General features: G+C 51.1%; 1 protein-coding gene and 1 pseudogene across 5 annotated transcripts in view; one reads left to right on the forward strand and one right to left on the reverse strand.

Annotated features, from left to right (window-relative positions):
- TRAPPC9 (trafficking protein particle complex subunit 9) overlaps positions 1-15,877 on the forward strand; it is a 385,435-nt gene that overhangs the window by 38,744 nt on the left and 330,814 nt on the right. For 4 of the 5 annotated variants that reach the window (XM_068983500.1, XM_068983498.1, XM_068983502.1 and 1 more), the window contains 2 exons: positions 5,738-5,954; positions 10,289-10,432. In XM_068983500.1, the coding sequence (XP_068839601.1) occupies positions 5,738-5,954; positions 10,289-10,432 (361 nt within the window). The remainder of the gene's footprint in view (positions 1-5,737; positions 5,955-10,288; positions 10,433-15,877) is intronic. The other variant, XM_068983503.1, reaches the window with a different exon arrangement.
- On the reverse strand, positions 10,578-13,722 carry LOC138088695 (protein CEBPZOS-like; annotated as a pseudogene).

Raw genomic sequence — 15,877 nt, forward strand, 5'->3', positions numbered from 1 at the left:
TAATCCAGCTAAACATCTATGGCCTTTCTAGGCCACTTTGGATTTTTACGGCCAGGGCCACCAAGACGCAAAAGTTGAAGCAGTTTGCTTAGGGCCCACGGCTAGGGTGAGAACACAGGCGACTGTCCTCGAGCAGATCTCGCTCAGCCCGGTATCGTGCTCCGAGCGGGCCTAGAGGTGGGGAAGGCAGAATCTGCTCTCACTGTGCCGACAGTTTCGTGGCAAAGGTGGATACTCACCAGGTGAAGAACCTGGAGTTTATTCTAATAACAGTGAGTTTCAGCAGAAACGCCTTAAAAGCACAGGAATGATGGGCCACCCCCGCTTTGTCTGGAGCAGGGTGAGCGTGGAGGGGGAGACCAGCCGGGAGCTCTTGAGGGGATGCAGGGGATGGAGGTGGCTTCACTGGAGTGGTGGTGGGGTGGTCAGTGGGAAGAAGTCAACAGATTGAAGACATGTGTTTAGGTGAAAGGAAGGAATTAGTGACCTATGTGAGGGCCAGACGGAGTCATGCCCAGGTTTCTGCTTGATTAGTCAGGTAAGGATGGCCATGCTGCGCTCAGAGAAGAGACTCTGCAGAGGGGGTTTGGGGGGCGAGCTGATGGAGTCAGGTGTGTCATGAAAAGGCTTAAATATGTGGGTCTGGGGGACTCAGGTGATAGAGAGGGGCGTCGGGAGGGGATGGAGAGAGACTGCAATGTCATTTTGCATTCTGAACATGTAAGAGAGAATGGCAGGCCTCTGTCACAGAGGCTTAGTATGTTAATGTTTTGCCATATTTACTGCAGAGCTTCTTAATTTTTAAAATAGAAATAAAATAGAAACAAAGCCGTGGAGTTAACATCTTAAGAGTTGATATGTATTCTGCTCATACGTATTTTGATACCTCACATATTTATAACCACAGTCTATAAAATGCTGAATATTTTAGTGTAAGGGTTAAGCACAGGGACTGGGAATACACACGGCTGGGACTTGAGTCTGGCTTTCGTCCCCCTGAGTGAATTACTCAGCCTCTCTGTGCCTTCTCAGAAGAGGTCGAGGTTTCTGGTAAAGACGGGCAGGAAAAGCGAAAACCCACCGCTTGACGGGGAAGGGTGGAAGCCAGCGGTCGGCAGCACCGGCAGAAGAACGGATGTCTGGGTTGGGTGACCACTCACCACGGTTTCTGGGTGAGCCCTGGGCCGGGCAGTGCGTTTGAAGGGATGAGCAGGCATGATTCCTGGCTCTGAGGCTGCCATCCAGGGAGCAGCCCTGGGCACACGCAGCCCCAGTGGGACAGCTCAGGGTGCAGTCCTGGGACCTGTGCTGAGGGCAAGATGAGGGCTCCCCCAAGGGGTCTCCCTGTGAAAAGAGGAAATGACCCATCCACAGCGGCTGAAGAGCCCACAAGCAGGGCACCAGGTACATAGCCTTGCCCAGGCTCAAGCTTGGAGCTCGGGGACCAGAAGTCACTCTGTGGCCTGAGCGGCCTTCTTTCTGAAGGACGGTGGGTGGAAAAGATGCTTAAAAGGCAGACTGATCGTTAGGTCATGAGCGAAAGTAAAGACGTGTGGGTTCGTCAGGCAGGCATGAGGGAACCCTGAGGGTGTGTGGACCCAGCTGGGGCATTGTGCACGGACCCTGCTTTGCTCTTACAGGAGAACCCTCCATATCTCTGTATTTTCACCTGTGAAATGATGGGATGGCAGACTCGCGGTGACCGGAAGGAGCAGTTCAGCTCAGACACTCTGTGTCCAGCCCTGTCCAGCGTCATCGTGCAGAGCTGCTCTGCAGCCGCCCTTACACACTGTGGCCGGAGGCAGTGGAGGGACGTCTGTCGTGCCCGGTGGACGAGGGGGCGGGTGGTTTTGAATGGACACTGAGAGCAGGCTGCAGAACCACAGGCAGGCTGGTGGAGGGTCGGCTGTGGGGAGCACTTGGCAGACTTTGTATCTTAAGACTCGCTTGCCCTTACGGACCAGAGTTGCCTTTGCAAATTCATGTTGAACATTTGGGCTTTTGGCGAGGCTCTTCCCACAGGTGGGTATAACACAGAGTGTTTTATAAGGTAATGTGCTTTTTTTTAGTGTGTAGAAATTGGCACCTGCTGGGAACAGCCCTCCTCTACTGGCCTGGTCTTTGTAGAACACTAGGGGTCAGCAGAGCCATGCGGAGGGCCAGCTGCCGGCCTCGCCGCGGCGGGCGTGGACCTGTGGCGCTCTCCCTGGCTCGCTGCTTTGCTGAAGTTAGCTCATCTCTGTATGTGGTTGCCTGATGAGCAGATAGCGAAGTGGTGAGTTCTGGTGAGACTTTACAATGACAGTGACAAAGAGGAGCGGCCTGGGTTTTTCTGCACCAGGGTGAGCTTTTGGTTCTCGATCAGGGGTCTCCTCCTGGTGGGTCAGTCCTGCGACTCCTGTTGCCTGATGTGGACAGGCTGCAAAGAACCGAGAGGGCATTATTGCAGGTGCCTTCTGCCTGAAGAAGCCCCATGCAGATGCAAAAACTGAAAATCTGCTGGTGTTGGGAAGGGTTTCTGCATGTTCCAGGAGGGTTCTAGGCAGGATTCCTCTTCTTTGTGAGCAGGAATGTGGATCCACCTGTCTTGTCTTCAGTTGTTTACGGGAGTGGTTCATGGGCATTAGCATTAACAAAGAGCTGCGAGCTTGGAGTCTGAGAGCTGGCTACAGATTTGTGTAGTGACCCTGTAGGTCTCAGCTGCAGGTGTTCAAGGCGAAGGGAGAGAGGAGTGTGAACCTTGCAGCCAGAGCCAGGTTCCACTTGCTGTTTCCTCTCCGTGTGAGCCTGGACTGGGAGGTAGCCTCCTTTAGCCTGTTTGTGAATCTGTAAAATGGGCATGACAATATTCACTTCTTCCTGGATATGCTGTGAATTGTCAGTGGGATTATAACACATGTAGAGTGCTTCCCATGCCGCTTGGCACTTGGGAAGCGTTCACTGTCACCCCACCAGTGATGTGTCAAAGCAGGAAGGGCAGCTCCTGCTTGTGGAGGAACCATTAGCAGACTCTTGACTAGGCTGTGAATTTGGTTACTTCCTTCAGTCCTTGTAGCCGCTTGTGCTAAGTGTGTTTATTCTCATTGACAGAAGAGGAGCCTCAGAGTAAAGAAGACTTGGTCATTTGTCCCAAGTCAGACCATAATTTTGGGTTCAGGGGTGTCGGTAAAGTGTGCTCCTTTGGCTTTTCCCTTCCCCCCATTCTGTACCGGGGGCCAGGCACCAGGCTTGTAGCCTAAGAATCTTCCATAGGTTTTATTTACATTCCATAGGGTTCCTGTGCTGCTCGAGCACAATGTCCAGAGGGGGACATAGGTGCTAATAGATAAACGTGAAAGCAAATGAGCACAAACTGTCATCAGTTCTGCAGGGGAAAAGAACATACCTTGCCCTGCAGGGCTGGGGAACTTTCTAGTTGGGGCTGCTCTGGTGTTAATCTTAGTAAAACAAGTTCTGTTACCAGACAAAGACAGAAGGACAAAGCCTCCGTTACCAGAGCAGGCTTTGGTAGCTGTGGCTCTGGCCTCTGGAGCCGAGGCTCAATAGTTGTGGCTCACAGGCTCAGTTGCTCCGTGGCCTGTGGGATCTTCCTGGACCAGAGATGGAACTCGTGTCTCCTGCATTGGCAGGTGGATTCTTTACCACTGAGTTATCAGGGAGACCCCTGAACCCCGTTTTAGAGAGGAGGAAATAAAGGCCAGGTGTTGGCATGCAGACCTTGTCAGTGCCACCACTGGGCTTCTACAAACCTAGTTTGCTGTGGCTGCAAAGTCCAGGCTCTGTGAACTGCATTCTGTAGCTTCTTCCAAACGACCCAGATGACTGAAGTGAATTTTCTTCATTAGTAGGAAACCTGAGTGACCACAAGAGAAAGAGGTGGTAAGGAATTGTTTGGAAAACTAGCGAAAAGCCCCATACCTTCCAGCTGTGGGAGCTTGCTCCCAGACCAGTTACACTCATCCCGGCACCTCCTGCAGGTCTGATGTTCAGGAACAACTGAGCCGTTTGAGAACATTTCAGCTCGTGACACTGTTGATTAGAACCTGCGGCCTCTTGGTCCCTGGTTAATTTTCTCTTCCAAGCCATTTGCATTTTCTGCAGGCTACTCCGCTCAGATGTAAGAATAGCCTCTTTAAAGTTCTTGATGTAGTTTCTTAATGAGGCTGTTGCTAAGGAAACCTAGCAAAAACCCAGTAGATGTGCACATAATAATGGTAACCTCGAACTTTGTCTGTTTAAGCTCGGGATCAGAGGGGTGGGGGACTGAGGAAAGGCTTTCTGAGACAGAAGGGGGCCAGTGTAAGGGTGCATCTCAGGTTAGACGGAACAGCTCCATCCCAGCCAGCGGAGTGCCTGGCCTCAGGACGGTGTGTGGTGTGTGCGGTCCTCACTCCTCACGGAGAAAGGAGGGCTTGGATGGGGAGGGAGGAAAGTCAGGGTCTTTGTTGGAGAAGGCGAAAGAGAGGGAACCAGAATTTCTGGTTGAACAGGAGTCAGGAATATGGCTTGAGGTCCTCGTATTTGGGGGGAAGGAGTTTTGTGGGGACCTGAGGAGGAGGGAGTGTGTCTTGGAGGGAAGTCCACGCAGTGGAGAAATGGGCAGGACCTGGGGCCCTGCCGAGTGAGCTGCCTGCAGGCTGGGGCGCGGGCCGCCTCCATCCTTACACTGGAACCCCAGGCCTTGGTTTGCAGGCCGGAGCAGTGATGAGATGGGTTGACGGCTGGTGGGAACGGAAAGCAGAGAGCAGTGCCCCGGGGCTGTGCTTGCTGCGTTCAGCACCACCAGGCCTGAGCCGAGTGGGTTCTGGGGACGGTGCTCGACTGGAGAAGGATGGTTCAGACTTTCCCACGCGGGACGCACAGCAGCTGTGTACCCCACAGGCCCTCTGGCTCCTGCAGCTCACTCTCTTTTTCTTGCTTCGGCTGCCGGGGTCCTTTGAGCTGCGTCTGCCGTCGCCTCTGTTAATGGTCCCTGCTTCACCTGGCCCTTGTTTCATCTAAATATGAAGTCCCCATTTTCTCCTCACCCTCATTTTTGTCTTTTTGTCATTGTTGCTAAATTGTGTTAAAAAATTTTTTTTTGATTTATATCCTTTTTAAGAATGAGGCCCCAAGGAAATAAATGTGTACACAGACTATCACAGACACTTACTGCTTTGAAAAATGCTAAGCTGTTTACCTAGTAGTTACACTGCAGGCTTGTAGTCGTGCTTAAGAAACAGAAGCTGTCTTTACTCCATCATAGGGTGGTTGGGTTAGGTGGTGGTTAGGTCAGGTTGTGTATGAAAGAAAACTTCTTGTAAGCCATGCAGGCCAAGGTCGGTGTGGTTATTATTGACATTTCATTTTCTTTTTCACTGGTTCTATATATTTGTGTTTTGAGAGGTCATGTGTTTTAAAATTCCTGCCCAAATTCCAGTGTCTTTCCCTTTCTTTTTCTCTTTCCCTTCGCTGCGTCTTAATGTTCTAAGTAGCAGATGCCTTTGTCCCAGAGAATACGGGTCTTCTTAGCAAGACGACAGGGTGAGCATGGAGACGTGGGGTGCAGAGAAGGCCTTGGCGCTTCCACGTGGAGCCGCGTCCGTGCCTCTCTGCTGCCTACTGTGTCAGCACACTGACGCGGCCTCCCCTTGCCTTCGTGTTTCATTGGGTCCCTGTTTTACGGGAAAGCTGTCTGTTTCCCTTTTTCACTTGGAAGGTTCTCTTACGTGCCTTTTCCTTCCCCCCGGTGCCTCAGCTGTCTGAGGAGGAGAAGATCCAGCGCTACAGCATCCTCTCCGAGCTCTACGAGTTGATCGGCTTCCACCGCAAGTCCGCCTTCTTCAAGCGCGTGGCCGCCATGCAGTGCGTGGCCCCGAGCATCTCGGAGCCCGGCTGGAGGGCCTGCTACAAGCTGCTCCTGGAGACGCTTCCTGGCTACAGCCTGTCGCTGGATCCACAGGACTTCAACAAAGGTACTGGAGCTGAGAGTTACTTCACCCCAATTAATGCGGAGTGAAACATTAAACAGGAGACCTGCTGTTTGTCTGTGTTGGATGGTGTTGGTGGTCAGGCTCATACTGTTGGTCGGGTAATTTTGAACCTGAACTCGGCCCCTGGCTTTGGTCCTGGCCATTGGTGGCGTGTTAAGTGCAAACAGGTTGGGTGGAACTGGAGGTCAGTTGCCAGCAGGCGTTTCTTGGTTCTTGCTTTGTGCTGGACACGGTGCCACGTGTTGAGGACACTCAGCCGTGTCTGATTTCATCCAGTGGCACTTTCTTCCAGATCATTCACCATCTCACCCAAACAGAAATCACAACAGGTTTTCTTCACCTGCCCTGTCACCTGCTCTTCCCCTGATTACTTTTCCCTCTGGGTTCCCCCAAGAGATGAGGTGGAATCTAAGGTTTGTGAGCACGTGTTTCATGGTTGGCACTTTTGAATGGACCCTGAGTTCTGGATGCGTTAATGCGAGCCTGTGGTTTCAGCCCAGCGTGTCCCTTTGGCAGTGGAACCCTCAGGGCGGCGGCAGTCGCCCCTCCACTGTGGGCCCCTGACTGGCCTCCCGGAGCTGCTTCAACTCCCTCCACTGTGGTCACGGACTGTCCTTGGCCTCCCGGAGCCCCAAGGCTGTGTGGTGTTGAACCGAATGTCATCTTGGAGCCCGAGGCCTGAAGGGACCCTCAGCCAGAAGCCAGAACCTCCCTGTGGGGCCTGTCCCCGCTGATGGCCCCCTTGGCTGGCCCTCTGCGTGACCCTGCTGCCCTGGGCTCTGAGTCTGTTGCCTCCTGGGCTGGGGCTGGGCATGGGTGTATGCTGAGGCGGGGCCTGTGTGATGGAGGAGCCTCAAGTGATTCCGAGAAGGCTGATCTGGCTCCTCCCCTCTCCTTACAGATGAGGGACCGGGGTGGGCCCTGCTTGGTGGTCTTTGTGCTGGGGGCTCTCCTTACCCGTGGAGTCAGGAAGGGGATGCTGAGAGGGGGCTGTGGGTCCAGGTGGCCCGGGAACCCCTTTTGTGTGCTTTTGGGAGACTTCAGTACAGAGCGCGGGGGCTTTCCAGCGACTCCTGCTGTGATCCCTGGACATCCCTGCAGGCTGACTGTGGAGTGAGCTCGCCCTGGGCTTCGTGCGGCGACTGCTGTGGCCTTGGTCCAAGGGCTGCTGCTGGCTGCCCCCGCCCTCCCCTCCTCTGGACGCCCCTCTCTGCCCTCACCGGCTGCGCCAGGCATCCTGCAGGTCTCCACTGAGTGTCCCCGTCGTCCCCCAGCTACACACAGTCCCTCTATCTTCCTCGTCACTGACTCCTGCCCCTCTGTTGTGGCGTTTCCCATGAATTGTAATTACATGGACACACTGGGCAGTGGTTTAGCACCCACCCCCCTCCCTAGGGTGTGTGCCTGTGAGGACGGAGACCCTGCCCCTCCCAGCGTCCCCTTGCAGGTGTCTCTGGAAACACATGCACCGAGGGCCCAAAACTGGTGAGCAGCTTCGATGACATGTGCTTGTTGCTATCTATTAAGCAGAGTTTGTTTCTTGATCTTAATTTTTAAATCACTGGCACAAAACATGTTTCTTTTGAAAAATGAAGCAAACAAGCACACCTCCCTGTATTTGGTGCTTTTTACCCAGCCTTCTATTAATATTTTGGGAGGGGACATTCACCATCGTTTTGTGAAAGAGGTTGGGGAGGTGAGGTAAGAGATTGAATAAAGTAAAAATGATAAAAGTCAGCTGGCTGTATTTTTTTTAAAATAAGAAACGTTACCTTAAACCCTATTTTCACTATTGCTCTGGACCACTTTAAACATTTCTCAGAGAATTAAGTGGAAATCTACTAACACCCTATACTTGTGAATAAAAGGGAGATTGTCTTTATTCTCAGCACCTGAAAAGTTTTTCTGTTTCTTGAAATGAAGATTTTCCTTGGCTGGTTATGGAAAGTTGAGATAGGAACACAGAAGGGCACTGTGTGTATCTGTCAGCTTAACAGCCTGCTTATTATCACTTCAATCTTATTTGTCTTCTATAGACGAAGATTTTTTTGATCATACCCTCTGCTTATCCTTTTCCTGAACGAGGGATTAAATTTTCCCCAGAAACTCTTAGGAAAGAGAGTGGCATACGAGTTTGCCTTAAAAGGCTGCAGTTGACGTAATAAACTCTCACATTGGTGAAATTTTTGAATACAAGAATGTTGGAAATTTTATCACTGGCTCATATGCTGCAAGTCTGACTTAAGGAAAAAAAGATTCAGATTTTTATGTGAGCAATTTGAATCGCATAGAAATTATGACTTGTATGCTATTTGGTGTTAAGAAAAGTTTATAATTGCCCTTGATGGGAACTGGATCCTTATCTATTAAAAGAAAATCTACAAAGTGATATGTGCCCCATTATTGACATGATGTGCTAGAGGCGAGTTAAGTTGGGTCATTTATAAATCCGGGCTGGGTTAGTTGTGATGTGGATTTCAGCCTCTTCATCCTTTCCAGAATCTCTTTCGCGTCAGCCTGTGGTCTTCTGGTAACGTGGAAACACTGAGGGGGCTTGTTCTCTCCTTCCCTCTTGTGGTTTGGAAGGGTTTCTGTAAGATGGAGTGGTAGGATATCAAGGTTTTTGTGTGTGGGCAGGTCTGGTCTGCTCTAAGAATCTCAATAATTATTGTTATTCAGCAACTTAAAAATTATTATGAAATAATTAAAATATATACAAATTAGAATAGTACAATGAGCCCATCACTCATATTTTAAAATAATTAGATTTGGCCATATCTGCTTTATTCACACCTTTCTTTTTCTTTTAAGAATTTGTTCTTAAATATTTCTTTGTTGAAATATTTTTACAGCAAATCCTAGAAATCATGTCCTTTTAGCCTATATACTTAAGTAGGCATGTATGAAAAACAGGCTTTCATCAGGCTTTCAACTTGACCCACTAGCCTGTTCAGTGCCAGCTGTGTGTCAGGCCTCTTACTGGGGTACCTGGGTGAATACGACACCATCCTGGCTCCCGAGGAAGTTACGGACCGATGAAAGAAACCAAGACACGAGCTCCCAGGCACTCAGTGTACCTGCCGGAGAATGCTGGTGAAACAAGATAGTGCAGGATTTGGTGGAAATCCACAGAAGGGGCCGGTCAGCCTGCAGGAAGGGTGGTGGGAGAGATGGTCAGTGGGGCTAGGAGAGGGGGTATCCTTTGCTTAGAGTCTTAAATCTCACCTCTAGCCTTTCTGCCAGCCCCCCAGGCTCCCTGGACACACAACGCTGGGTGGTAGCTGATTGTGATTCCTGTCCCTACCTCTTCTTCATGAAGCAGTTTAAGGTGGAAAATATTTAAAAGCACTAACTGTTGCCAAAAGGGACACAAATAAATATCTCTGAACTCTTGTGATTTTTTTTTTTAAACTTATTGTTTTACATTGAAACAATGTAAAACATTAACAGATTAAGGGCTCCCCAGGTGGCTCACTGGTAAAGAATCTGCCTGCCAGCGCAGGAGGCATGAGTTTGATCCCAGGGTCAGGAAGACCCCCTGGAGGAGGAAATGGCAACCCACTCTAGTCTTCTTGCCAGGAGAACCCTATGGACAGAGGAGCCTGGCGGGCTACAGTCCACGGGGTCAGACAGGACTGAGTGAGTGAGCATGCATGCGTGTGTAGTCAGCTGACATTGTCGAGATAGTTTCGGGTGAACAGCATAGGGACTCAGCTGTGCATTAAATCCTGGGAACCTAAAGAGGTGCTTTTTGATGGCTGTGCAGCCGATTTCTTCCACCTCTAATTTCGGATACACTAAGTCATTTTGGAGGGAGCAGCCACAGTTTCTTGGTAACCATTCTTTTCTCATTTAGCTTTCCACTTTTCTGTTTTTACACTTTAGAGAAATGTGCTTTTTAAATTTTATGTGTTTGGTTGTTGTTAATGAAGGCTCGTCAAATACTAGTGTTTTCTTAGGGGAAAAAAGTATGCTGTAACTCAAATACATACTACTGAAAATATAATCTTTTGTCCTAACCTTATTATAAGTATTTCAGAATGGGTTGTTTTAGAGATTGTGTGTCTTTGCAGAAGAGAGAAAATAAAACTTTTTTTTTTTTTTTTTTTTTTAATGTGTGAGCAAACGTATCATGTGAGCATTCTTCTCCAGGATAAATCGGGGAAGTGCTTCTCTGCCCTCCGAGCTTGGAGGTTGAGACAGTGTCTGGGAATCGCTGTCTCACACAGTAGCTGTGGCTCCCGAGGGGCCCTGGCGCTGCCCCATGGCCCGTGTGCCCTGAGGCCTGCTCTGACGTCCCGTGGCTTCCCTCACAGGCACGCACCGAGGCTGGGCTGCTGTCCAGATGCGTCTGCTGCACGAGCTGGTGTACGCGTCCCGGAGAATGGGGAACCCCGCCCTCTCTGTCAGGCACCTGTCCTTCCTGCTGCAGACCATGCTGGACTTCTTGTCAGACCAAGGTGAGTGGGCTCAGACTCCGGTTGTTTCCCAGGAGAGGGGAACAGTGCCGTCTTGGTGCCGGCCCCGTTGGCACCAGCTTGGTATGGGGTGGGCGGTGTCCCCAGCTCTCCCCGTCCTCCAGGCCCGCTCCTCCCTGAGTGCCTCTCACTGCCCCATGCTGCTGCCCTTTTCGCTGCGCTTGGCCTCTGGCATGGCCTCCCCTCGCCTTTGCCCATGCCTTATAAAACATAAACATCAGAGTGTAACATTTACATGGAGAAGCGCATGACTCACAAGAACTCTGCTCGGTGAGTTTTCAGAGTGACCACATGGTACCCGGCTCCCAGATGGGACACGAGCCCGGAGCCCCATGCCCCTCTGTGCCCTCTGGTCGCTTCTCCCCTCGCGGGCAGCCTCTTTCTAGGCTCCTGGGGGATTGTGGGTGTCTTTGCCCACAGGTCAGGGCAGCTTTCTTCTTAGTCCTTTCCTCCAGCACCTTCTCGTCTCACGCACTTCCTGGAGCCCCGTGCCCCTCTGTGCCCTCTGGTCGCATCCCGCCTCGTGGGCAGCCTCTTTCTAGGCTCCTGGGGGATTGTGGGTGTCTTTGCCCGCAGGTCAGGGCAGCTTTCCTCTTAGTCCTTCCTCCAGCACCTTCTCGTCTCGCACACTTCCTGGGTGCCCACGTGTGTTTTGGGTTTCACATGCAGTCATCTCTTTCCAGCCCGGGCCCCACCCTGTCGCCGTCCCCAGGGAGTCGGTCCTGCCTGGAGTCAGTCCCCAGGGAGTCATCGTCTGCGACTGCACCGCCCTCTGTCCCAGGGGCCCCAGCGAGGCCTCAGGCGGCCCTGTCACTGCTCGTCTCCGCCAGCATCCCGGTGTCCTCGCCTGCTTACAGAGAGTGGGGATGCTCCGTGGCCACGTGGGGTGTGGGTGTCCTTCCCTCGGCTCCTGGAGCTGTGTCTTCTAGGTCCTGAGAACGCTCAGCACGCTCGGTGCTCTTTGTATGCTTCTCTGTGTGGGGTAGCTATCTTTTTTCATTTAGGACTTCAGGCGGCCCGAGGGGTCCCTGTGGGCAGCTGCCCCTCGGGGCATCTGTGGTCTCTGCTAGTTGAGCGTTGCCCGTGGGTGGCGTGTGTCTCTGTGCTGCGGTGGGCTCGGCGATATGGAGTGCCTGCACGTGGCCTCTCTGAAGTGGGAGGACGGGGAGAGGCCGAGGCAGGGCCCTGGGGTCCTGGAGGCTGACCCAGGCTGGGTGGGCCTCTTTGTTGCTCGCGGGGGTGGGTTTTTGCTTGTTAAGGGTGCCACTCCCCTGCCACTGGGCCCCTGCGGCTTCTGGAGCCTCCCAGGCCGGCAGCTCTGAAGACGCGTTGCCCGGCGCAGCCCGCAGGCTGAGCGGCCCCTGCTCTCGGCCTCAGGTTCGGAGTGGCCCCGGAACCCAGCCCCTCTCCTGCTCGTCCCGGTTCGCTCGGTACCCCGCCCCCACAGTACCCTCGGGGTTGACAGTCTCCCACGCCGGTGGACCGTGAGCCGCACGATGTGGCCCCCACGCCTTCCCTGAGCTGCTCCCCTCCCCCCACACCGTGTCGTCCACCTGGACGTTTCCCCGCAGGTACACTGGATGCACGTCTTCGCCCGGGCGGGCCTCTGTTCTTGCCTCCTCGTCCCCCCCATCCGGCCCCCCCCCCCACGCCCCCCTGCCCCGCTCCTGTCAGGAAACTCCCCTGCGTCTGCACTTCCCCTGGGCCGCCTTCTCACTTTCTGACCTGTCCTGGGGGGACCATCCTCCTGCAGTCGGTCTCCCCTTGTGCGCGGCCTTTGTCGCAGACCCCCAGGAGAGGAGGAGGTTGCTGACCATTTGAGGTCATGTTAATCAATGATCTGAAGATGCTGGTCCAGGGGAGAGAAGCTCGGGACATTTGACCCTGGTGAACAGACTGCCACCTCCTGAGGCCCGTGGGTAGTGGTGTTAGATGAAGCCTGAAGTCAGAGTGCCACGGGTTCTTCCCACTCACCTGAACTCTAATTACCATGACCTCAGATCAGCAATTAAACTCTTTCTGAACCTTCATTTTCTCATTTGTACAACTCAGATGTTAGAAACTGTGGGGTAGTTTGTTACTGTTTTAATGGTAGATATTTTAATTGCTTGGGTGACCTTCTAGAGCGTGCATGGCACCATCCACTGAGTTGATAATTAGCATTTCTAAAGATCACGGTGTTGAAATGGAATACAGGTCGGAGGACTGGCCTCCTCCTTGCGTGTGGACCTGTCTGGGTGTTTACAGTCTGGGGCTCTCCCCCTGCCCTGCCCCTCACGGGTCCCCCTCCAGTCTGTGCTAGTGTTCCTGAACTCATAGGCGGGGTTCTGGGGCCGATGGTTCTTCTTTTTTATGACAAACTTTATTACAAAGTGTCCCTAATAGTACCAGAGACATTGATGTAGAGTTTGAATATTGTTTCAGGTAAAGTGAGGGTGGATACAAGCCATGTATTTCTAATTAATATATTTTCAGATAATGCGATTTTAAATGTCTGCGTTAAAGATGTAATGAATATTAATGAACTTGTTTATAAAACAGACTCACAGACACAGAAAACAGCCTGTGGTTACCAAAAGGGAAAGGAGACGGGGATAAAGCCTTGAGCTAGATAAACAACTAGGTCCTACCATATAAATAGCACCGGGCACTGTATTCAGTATCTTAGAATAAACTACAGTGAAAAAGAAAAGAATGTAATAAATGTTCAAAAACAAATGTCTTACTGTCTTATCTGTTTTGAAAGGTTTGTATGTTCCGATTTACAGGGTTTTTTATTTTTTCCTTAAGGAGAACCACTTTAAACAAAAAAAAAAAAAGGAGAACCACTTTGAGTACTAAACAGAACTCCATTTATAACATAATAAACCTTCTATGAATCTCTTCACAGTCCAAAGGACAAAACCTCTGACTTTGTGAGAATTTACATTTAACCTTAAATATGCTAAAATCCATCCATGTCAGCTTTGAAATTTTAATCTTACCTGATACTATGAAATAGGGCAGTGCTCAGTGGGTGGTCAGATCCCTGATTCTTGCTGTTCAGCCACTTTTCTCGATCTTGCTCTCTGATTCTGTACGTTAGCATGTTCAGTGCATTTGTAATAATCTTTTAAGATGAAGGGGAATTTCTTGCTCATTGCTTGCCTGAAATCCTGGCTTGTGTTCCTCTTTTTAAACAAAAAACACGCTCCAAAAATCCACCCAAGTTCAGCTAGTAAAACTCCTCCTTGAAGGATCGTCTTTCCCTGTGGATCCACAGTACGGGTCATCCAGAGGCGCTCACTCTGGGCGGGGCTGGGACCAGGGGTTGACATGAGGAGCGTGGGACGTGGGAGGATGCTGTGGTTGCGGCCCAGAGGAGTCGCTGTAAGTAAGGACGTAGGAGCATCTCAGAGGACTGGCAGTTCTTTTCAGAGGTGGAAGGGTGGTTTGGGTAGTGGTCCCTGAAAAAGATGACCTTGACCTTGAGGAGCAAATTGGTGTTTTCCCCGACCAGACTGAGCAGAAGGAGTAGCTTCAGGTAGGAGGACTTTCTCCAGTTCTGGTGGAATTAGGAGGTTGGGCTTTTTTGAGGAATGTAGGACACAGTGGTTTGGGTGATTCTGTTGCCTGGGATTCTGGGGAGGAAAGTGGGTGATGAGCAGTTGTGCCTCGTGCCCCTGCAGTTCTGCTCGTAGTCACACGCTCCCGAGGTTTGGAAACACATGTCTACACAAAGACGCGTGGACACAGTGGCATCATCCCTTGGAGCCAAAGAGTGGGAACCGTCCGTTGATGCCCGTTGACTAGCGGATGAAGGAAGCGTGGTGTGTCCACCTGGGTTTCTTGTCCTCCTCCTGTCCCTTGTGCCTCCCTGCTTCCTGCTTTCCTTCTTCCCTTTGGCTGACACGTGCTCATCCTCCACAGCTCGGTGTGGACACCACTTCTTGATCCCATAAGACTAGCTTGCATTCCTTCAGAGTGTCCCCACTGGAGTGGTGTGTGCTTAGCCATCGAGCACTTGCACCCACTGTATTTCAATCACTTACTAACTTGGCAAGCTCCCCACCCAGGCTGTGCAATTTACAGATGGCTCAGACAGTGAAGAATCTTCTGGTAATGCGGGAGACCTGGGCTCGATCCCTGGGTGGGGAAGATCCCCGGAGAAGGACACGGCAACCCATTCCAGTGTTCTTGCCTGGAGCATTCCATGGACAGAGGAGCCTGGTGGGCTACAGTCCTTGGGGTCGCAAAGAGTAGGACACGACTGAGCAACTAACACACAGCACGCAGGCTGCAAGCTCTCTGAAGGCCGGTGTATGTCTGACTTGCTGTTTGTCTTGTCTCTAGTGGCTTGCGCTGACATCCATATATGGCTGAATGCATTAATGATGCACTCTTTTAAATGCGTAATTTTTTAAAAGGGAAAAGCAATACTAAATGCTTTTCCTTTTTAAAAAAGTAACTGTACTGAGACTTAATTTGAAGACCGCACAGCTCATCGATTTAAAACGTGCACTTCAGCTTTTCTGTGTGTTCACAGATGTGCACCATCATCATGGTCAATTTTAAAACGTCTCATCACCTCAAAAAGAAGCCCTGTCAGTGGGTAGTTTTAGCCCCTGTGGCTAGTGAGTGATGTGCTTCAGTACTCATATCCTGTTGAATGTGTTAAAAATGAATACTTTCATTTGCATTCTTTCTTTTTGGGGTTGGTTTTTGCTGTCATAGGGAATGCTCTGGTGAGCCTCTTCAGCTCTTTGAGCAGGAGAGAGATTTTGTCAGGAGAGGGATTATTGGGTCCGCTGTTCTGAGCTTTTGCATTGCTGTTGAGACATGTCAGAGTTGCCTTCTAAGAGGTCTGCTCTCATTATTCCGCCCGTGGCACTGTTACTAATTGAATATGTAGACAGTGTTGCCTTACTGCTTTAATTTCTGTTTTCTGGGCAACTTGTGAGGTTGGATGTTCGTTCTGTGTGCCCGTTTACTAATTGTATCTCTTTTATGCAAGGCTCTTTTACAGTCTGCTGGTTGCTTCCCTGTTGCTTGCCTCATTTGATTCTCATTTCTTGGGAGGCAGGTGGTGTCCAGGCCACTGTGCGGAGGTCTGTAATGCTTTGAGATGCTAATTAAGCCCTTTGCCTACGGTCTCCCAGGTACTCAGGGCAAAGCCACACCTGGAAGCCAACTCTTGGCCGCAATCCAGAGGATGCCAACTGTGACACATTGTCCCGTGCTGTAACACACCAGGGTGGTGGACAGCAGGTTTGAAAGACGTAAGACACCTCCCGAAAGTGCTTCACCTGTTTCTGAACTAAAGCTGAAAGCAGTGGGACTGTCTGTTGTGAGTGCTTTATGATGAATCTCCACAGCATAATATGAAGTTTGAAACTGTTGCTGGAACTTTGAGAGCATCTGACATTACAGAGGATCAGCTCAGCCCAA

Source organism: Capricornis sumatraensis, chromosome 11 (assembly GCF_032405125.1).
Source record: "Capricornis sumatraensis isolate serow.1 chromosome 11, serow.2, whole genome shotgun sequence".
NCBI classification, from domain to species: domain Eukaryota; kingdom Metazoa; phylum Chordata; class Mammalia; order Artiodactyla; family Bovidae; genus Capricornis; species Capricornis sumatraensis.